Source organism: Glycine soja, chromosome 20 (assembly GCF_004193775.1).
Source record: "Glycine soja cultivar W05 chromosome 20, ASM419377v2, whole genome shotgun sequence".
Taxonomy (NCBI): Eukaryota; Viridiplantae; Streptophyta; class Magnoliopsida; order Fabales; family Fabaceae; genus Glycine; species Glycine soja.
The window spans coordinates 13,040,998-13,048,083 of NC_041021.1; the positions used below are offsets into that span (position 1 = coordinate 13,040,998).

Here is a 7,086-nt window from a genome sequence, read left to right on the forward strand (position 1 = left end):
TTAAAATAAACATAACCATTTCTGTTGGTGAATAAATAAGCATAACCATACTAACAATTAAAAAACATTAGTTGTTAGTCTTTTTTATTTTCAAAATTTAACAATTAACAATTAAAAACTATTAGTTTTAAAAACCTTAAAATATTTTTTATTTTCAAAATTTTAAAATTAATAATTAAAAACTGTCAAATATTTTTTATTTTCAAAATTTAATAATTTTTTATGCTGAAAATTTAATAATTTAATAGTAAAGAATACAAAAGAAAGAATTGCATGAGAAGTAACTTGACAAAAGAAAAAATGAGACAAATGTGAGAAAATTACAGCCTTCCAAAATATATATAGTTGATTGATTATAAATAATTATTTTTAAAAAAATTAATCATCTAAAAAGCTTGTGTTAAAAAGGCGGCAAGAAAGAAGATGCACACGCAGCGGGTTTAGGGTTTTAGGGTTTTAGGGAGCGCGGGGGAGGAGGAGCTTTGTCTGAGCTGAGACTGAGACTGAGACATGGCTTTTTGGGGTAAGAAAAGCACGTCGTCTCGTCTCGTGTGTCTGTACAATCCGTTCTGATGTCTAAAATCTAACCACATTCCAATCTTCTGCTCTGCAGGAGTCGAAGTAAAACCGGGAAAGCCTTTTTCTCATAAACATGACCCCTCCAAAGGACGCCTCCATATTTCGATGGTAATGTAATCTTGTTCATAAGTGTGAATGAATTAAAATATTAGATTTCTTGCTAACGGAATAGTTATTATTAGTATTACCATACTATTGTTAATTTAGGGCACTTTGAAGTGTGAATGAATTAACATATTAGATTGCTTGCTTGCTAACGGAATGGTTATAATTATCATTACCATATTATTAATTTAGGGCACTTTGGGGTTGGGCACTGCAATAGCAAAAAGCACTCTGCAGTGCAATGTGGGAAACAGGAGCCCTGTGTACCTGTGCTCTCTCTATCCCGGAAAAACCGAGTCGTTGCAGTTAAATTTAGAGCTCGAGGAAGTTGATGAAACTGTTGTTTTCTCTGTAATTGGTCCTCGGAGCATTCATCTCTGCGGTTACTATCTCGTCACTGCCCGCAACTCCAATCTCGTTGATGATTCGTATCCTTATTCTTCCTTTTCCACATTTCCCGTTTTTCTAGCACGGACATAAAAAATATTGCTTTGTTGTATTGAAATCTTATTTGTCTGACTTGATTTTTCAGTGTTTTCATGTCCATTTGTATTATATTTGATTTGATTAGACAGTGACATACCATGCCCTATCAAAAGAGAGAAATAAATATATAATTGTAATTTGAAATCTTTTTTGTTACAATTTTTTTTCTTGATTTCCTTTGCTACAATGGAAAGGGAGTCATTTGGGGAGGACATTGCAGATACAGAAACAGAGAAATCTGATTACAGTGAAGATGAGTATGATGATAGTTTTATTGATGATGACGGTGTTCCAGAGGCTTTCCTACCATCTCCTATTTCTGAAGAAGGCATGTTCAGATAAAAATGTCCACCCTTCAACGGATGGAACATTTTTTTATTTCTAGAGTTTGCCCCCATTTCAAAACCAAAATGATGTCTGTATTTTTTTATTGTGCTGACTGCAGAGGAAGCTTCTCATGATAGCAGAGAAAAAGGTAGGAAAGGCAGCCTTAGACGGCTGAGGAAAAAGTACCAGTCAGTAGAGTCTGATGATGATAGCCGTCACGAAGAAAAGATAATTGCTGATGACAGTATGGATGACCAAACCCAGGAAATCAAAGATGATGAAGATATCCTACCTATTTCATCTCTTTACAAGAATAAAGCCTCTCAAAGGGTCTTGGACGAGGAAATGGATGCTAGTGTTGACAGACAGGCAGGTGATGCCAGCAACAAGAATGGTGAAGATGGTGGAAATAGTATTGTTGAAACAAATTTAAAAGCTGACCATGACCTTGTAGATAGTCAGACGCTCAGGTGACAATTCTTCTTAATTCTCAATCAATGTTCAAAGACATGTTTGCTTTTCTCTGCTTCAGGTTTTAGGGGGATATGCTTTTTTTGTTCTTTCCTTTGTTCATAAATTACGCTTCTGCTGAAACAGGGAAGCTCAACCCTCAAACCACTTGGTAGATCCTTGCATTGTTCTGGATGTTGGGGATATTAAAAATTTAAAAAAGAAAAAGAAGAGAAAGGGAAAAGAGATTGATAGCTCCAGTAATGATCATTCTATCAAACTAGATAGTGGTATAGGAGGTGAGCCAAAAATGGAAAAGATGACCCAGGATTTTGTGGCAGGAAACAAACAACAGCAGCATGATGATGATAAGTGAGTGATTATGTGCTTTGAGTTTTTGATTCCAAAACCGCACCTGTATTTACATGGTTGAATATTATAAGAAATTGTTCTTGCTGAGCTGAGTAATGTTTGTTACTTTTTGTAGGATAAAGATAAACAATTAGACTAATATGGAAAACTATACCAAGTTATGTGTGTGTGTGTGTGATATTATATTTGAATGATCAAGTTTAAAAGACAAATACGCATGCCTTTTTTTATAATACATTCATAATTTAAAGATTTTTTATATTGTCATCTAATCACAAATTGCTATGTATGGTAAGTTTATTGACTTTTACAATAAATACATTAAAAGTCATATCTAGGATATTTTTTATTCACTGATAGTGTATCTCCACAATGGCAGTGCATTAAAAAATAAACTCATGTTAGACTAATTTAGGGTGCTTGATTTAGGAATGGATTAGTACTGTTCATAGCAAATGCTGATGCCTCTTTATTTCATATCTTTTTTTAATAAAATTAATTCAAGGAAACTTATGTTTTCAGAAGCATTTCTTATTCTTAAAATTAAAAAAAATAAAAAACCTTAAACAGATTATCATATTTAAAATGTTAGTTTTGACTAGTACGTGTTCTTTGGAATGCCAAGGTGGAGGTCTTTTTGTGTTCTAAATTTCATTTTGAAATGTCAATGCCAGCAGGTTATTGCCAAGTATCAAGTGAAATGGCAATTTATCTGTTTATTTTGAATAACTCGCAAAGTCTAGTAAGCAGATATAGAAACTAAATTTGCAAATGACTTTCAAATATAGTCTGCCATTTCACTATTGAATACGGAATGAAACCCTTTCAATGCTAAAAGAAGTAAAACTTGACAAGAAATCTCTCTCCTTACAAATGAATATATGCAGTTACTTTCAATGAAGATGCAATGTTTTGAATTGTCCAACCTTCAAAACTTCACTATTTTCGCCACTGCAATTTCCCCTGCAATTTTCCGTTAAACTTTTGTGTCATCCTGTCAAAAAAGAAATGAATTTTTGATATCTGACATGCATTAGCAAATTAGCAGGGATGCCAATATTTCAGGCAATGTTGCATTGCCTTCTGCTGACACAGGTCCTAAAAAAAATAGAACAAAGAAGAAAAAGAAAGAACAGGTAAACAAAAGTGACAACGGATATCAAGAAGGTATCATCCAAGAGGACAAAGCCAAAAGAGATGCAGCAGAGTCCCAGAATCTGATCCATAAAGTTTTTGCAGAAAAAGAACTGCATGAGAATCTAACTAATGAGAAGTACGCTTCTATTTTGTTTATGCTTTTGATGTGAGATAATACTATAACTTGTCACTAATACATGCCTTAGTGCTAAAATTGAACTGGTGATAAAATTATCTTAGTAACAGAAACTTGGCAAACTTGCTAGTATTAGTATCAGTTAGAATAATAAACTAAAGTACCCGGTGCTAGAAGGCTCCTGCTATGCGAAGGTATGAGGTAGGGTGATTGTATGCAGCCTTACACTTGCATATGCAAAGAGACTGTTTTCAGATTTGAACCCATGACCAACCCAATACAATTTAGAAAATAACATGGGTGTATATATCCAATCGCAATAAAAACAATAAAATGTAAAGATTGAATTGTCTAATAAAATATCAGACATTCAAAAAAATAGAAAAACTCTCGGTCATCAAGGCGTAACTTTACCGTTGTGCCAGGGCTTGCCCTCTAGTATCAGTTAGAGTAATAATTTAACAAAAATCATGATTTCATGACAAGCCTCTAATATTGTGATAACTATTGTTATTTGTTTTCTTTAACCTTTTTTTGTTCTTGTAGAGATTGATAGGGTAGGGATAGACATTAATACACAACTGAAGTGGGACAGTCATTCTGGTAGTCCAGGGAGAAAAGGATAAATAGTAATCTCTTTTGTGAATTATCAGCAAACTGATAGACTAATTTAATAATTGCTCATTGAAAGACACAAAAACTAGTACATGGGCTATTATGCTTTGGTTTGGAATTCATTTAAGAAGGCACTTGCCCTAGTTCCTTGGTTGGTCAGTATCAATGAGTTTTTCTGATTTAGCTGAATGGTGATAAACTTATCTTTTAATGCCATTTCCACTATTTTAAGTTGTCTAAACAGCTCTTTTTTATATATTACTTGTAGTCTGAGACATGTTATAAACCTATTTTGTGCAAGCATCTTACATTCTTAGTTAATTTTTCCGGTGCAGGAGTGTGGACAATGGTGCTCATGAGTCTCCTGATGGAAATCTATCTGATGATAGAAAAGTTAAGAAAAGGAAGAAAATGAGTAAGAGTCCGGGCAATGGGGAAGTTGCAAATTCTGATATGCCTGTATCTGTTGAGCAAAGTGGTGAAACTGAGATGATGGAGGAAGACAGAAATAAGAGGGAAGATGCAAAGCCTTCCCAAGTTAGAACATTGGCAAATGGACTAGTTATTCAAGAACTAGAAAAGGGGAGGCAAGATGGAAAAATAGCTGCTTTGGGGAAAAAGGTAGTTCATTTAATTGATTTAAAATAGTTTAGCAACCAGTTCCATAAAATCAAACCAAAAGAGAATTGCAAAGCACAAGGATTAGGCTAGTGGTGTTGGGGATGGGGAGTTTAGGTGAGGTCATACCATCACGGACTAGGAAGCATCAACACCTCTGTAGAACGTGTGGATGTGACAAACACTTCTCGGACACGCTTTTGACCCATGTCAGACAACCCTCAACTGCGTTGCAATTAAAAAATATTATTTTTTGGCTCACACACCTCTTCAACACAATTTGTACACAGCTTGAGCATGAGTCAAGAGAATGAGCCAACACCTATTCTTGGCTATACACTACTATCATTAAAAAAAAAAATAAAAAACAGCAGTGGTTAATTCAAGTGGCTGGGGCTTGGACTCCTTAAGCATGTGGTCGGGGCTATGAGTGCCAGCAGATTCCCCGAAGGAGTTTAAAAATCTTGGCGACCGACCAGGATACTCCTTTGCAATCATATGTGAAGCAGAAAAAAAGAAATTAAAGAAATAAAAAAGTCAAATTATATTATAAATATTGCAAGGCTCATAGCATTTTTCTGAGGCTAATACTTGTTTTAATCAAGAGATATGTTTCTTAGTATTGTATCTGTCAGGGTCATTATTCTATGAAAACTGTAATGCTTAACAACTTTGTTTTTAGAATGTGAATCATATAAATCTTAATTCTCAATATATATATATATATATATATATATATATATATATATAAGTGGTGTTCCTGTGTCCTATATTTGGGACATTAGTGATGTCTTGGTGTCCATGTCATGTCTGGTGCCCATGATGGAGTCAATGCTTCATATTCACAGATTCAAATCTCATTGGTGCCATTGTATCAGTAATAAATAATAATTTGAAGATTTGATTTGATTTAATTTAAATAAGTAGTCTTTGGTTACAGATCAGCATCTATTACACCGGCAAGATGAAGGAAGATGGAGTAGTATTTGCATCAAATGCTGGCCAAGCTCCTTACAAATTTCGCCTTGGTAAACACCATTTACCTGAACCTTCTGTTACCTGGATGACTCTCTGTGCTTAATGGTATTAACTTTTTGCAGGCAAAGGAAAAGTTATTGAGGGTTGGGATGTTGGCCTTGAAGGTAGTCATTTAGACATTTTGTCCTTGTTCTTTTTCCATCGTCCTGCTTTTACTTTTATTGAATTAGGGCAATGCCTATAATATCTTTTTGACATGTACCTTTCAATAAATTCTCTATCATTGGTTGAAAAAAGGTGAGTGGGTCAACACTGTCATGGGATCCATATAAAATTCACCTAATAACAGTAGCGAGTGTGTTGGAAAGCGTGTTGTTAACGATTTTCATTGAATATATTCTTTCTCTAAGTACTATTGCGATGTATATACATGTTCCTCAGGCATGCAAGTTGGAGAGAAGAGAAGACTTGTAATTCCACCATCATTGACGTATGCGATTAAATTCTTGTGTCTTTTAAACACCATTTTCTCTTCTCTGATTTCTTATTTGGGATTCCTATAACCTCTACTATGTGCATGTATCAGGTCTGAGAGTGATGAACATTGTGCCAAGATACCACCAAATTCATGGTTGGTTTATGACTTTGAACTGGTTAAAGTTCATTGAATTTCATCGAGGTGATGGTGGCTAGTTAAGATTTTGGGTGGAAAAAAATTTCATGGAGTCTGGAGGCAATACAGTGGACGGCTGAAAGCCAACTGTCAAATCAACAGTACAGTTTTCTTTTTTGGATTGGTTGAACTTGGATTTCTGTTAGCCGGTGAATAGTTTTTGGTCTAGAAGATAGTGGGTTTTGGTATACCGTGTTAAAAGTATAAGATGTTGAGGGTGAAGATAGTGAAAATGTTCACATAAATATAACGCTGAACTAAGTAACATTATATACTTTTTGATTACAAAATGTTCCGGGGCATAGCCAACTATAACCCTCAACGAACGTTGATTTTTAAGTTCCCTCTCATACTTCTCTGTTGAATGTTATTGGAATTCATGCTGCCATCAAACCCCACACTTTGTTTTAGATTTAGGCCTTGTTCGAATTTGTTGATGTTTGGCTCTCTGTTCCCTGCACCTTGAACGGACGTTTGAAGAAAGAACCCTTTGGTATCTTTTGGATCGTTGAGAGACCTGCCAAGGGTTTTCCAAATATAGGTTAAAGCTTTTCTATAAAAAGTATTTAGAAGAGAAACAAGAAGAAAAATTTAAACAAGCTTTTAAACA

General features: G+C 34.6%; 1 protein-coding gene across 3 annotated transcripts; it reads left to right on the forward strand.

The window, feature by feature from the left end:
* Positions 1-399: 399 nt before the first annotated feature.
* On the forward strand, positions 400-6,885 carry LOC114403704 (peptidyl-prolyl cis-trans isomerase FKBP43-like). Of its 3 annotated transcripts, none has more exons than XR_003664689.1 (12): positions 400-523; positions 614-687; positions 877-1,112; positions 1,365-1,498; positions 1,616-1,967; positions 2,095-2,319; positions 3,365-3,592; positions 4,543-4,828; positions 5,753-5,853; positions 5,926-5,967; positions 6,245-6,293; positions 6,390-6,885. XR_003664689.1 is itself a non-coding variant. In XM_028366817.1 (12 exons), the coding sequence occupies exons 1-12, from the start codon at positions 511-513 to the stop codon at positions 6,469-6,471; spliced, it is 1,809 nt and encodes a 602-aa protein (XP_028222618.1). In that variant the 5' UTR covers positions 400-510; the 3' UTR covers positions 6,472-6,885. The 3 variants fall into 3 exon arrangements, 2 of the variants coding, with proteins under 2 accessions (XP_028222618.1, XP_028222619.1); XM_028366817.1 differs by having other exon boundaries at positions 5,766-5,853; XM_028366818.1 differs by having other exon boundaries at positions 3,368-3,592; positions 5,766-5,853.
* The last annotated feature ends 201 nt before the right edge of the window (positions 6,886-7,086 follow it).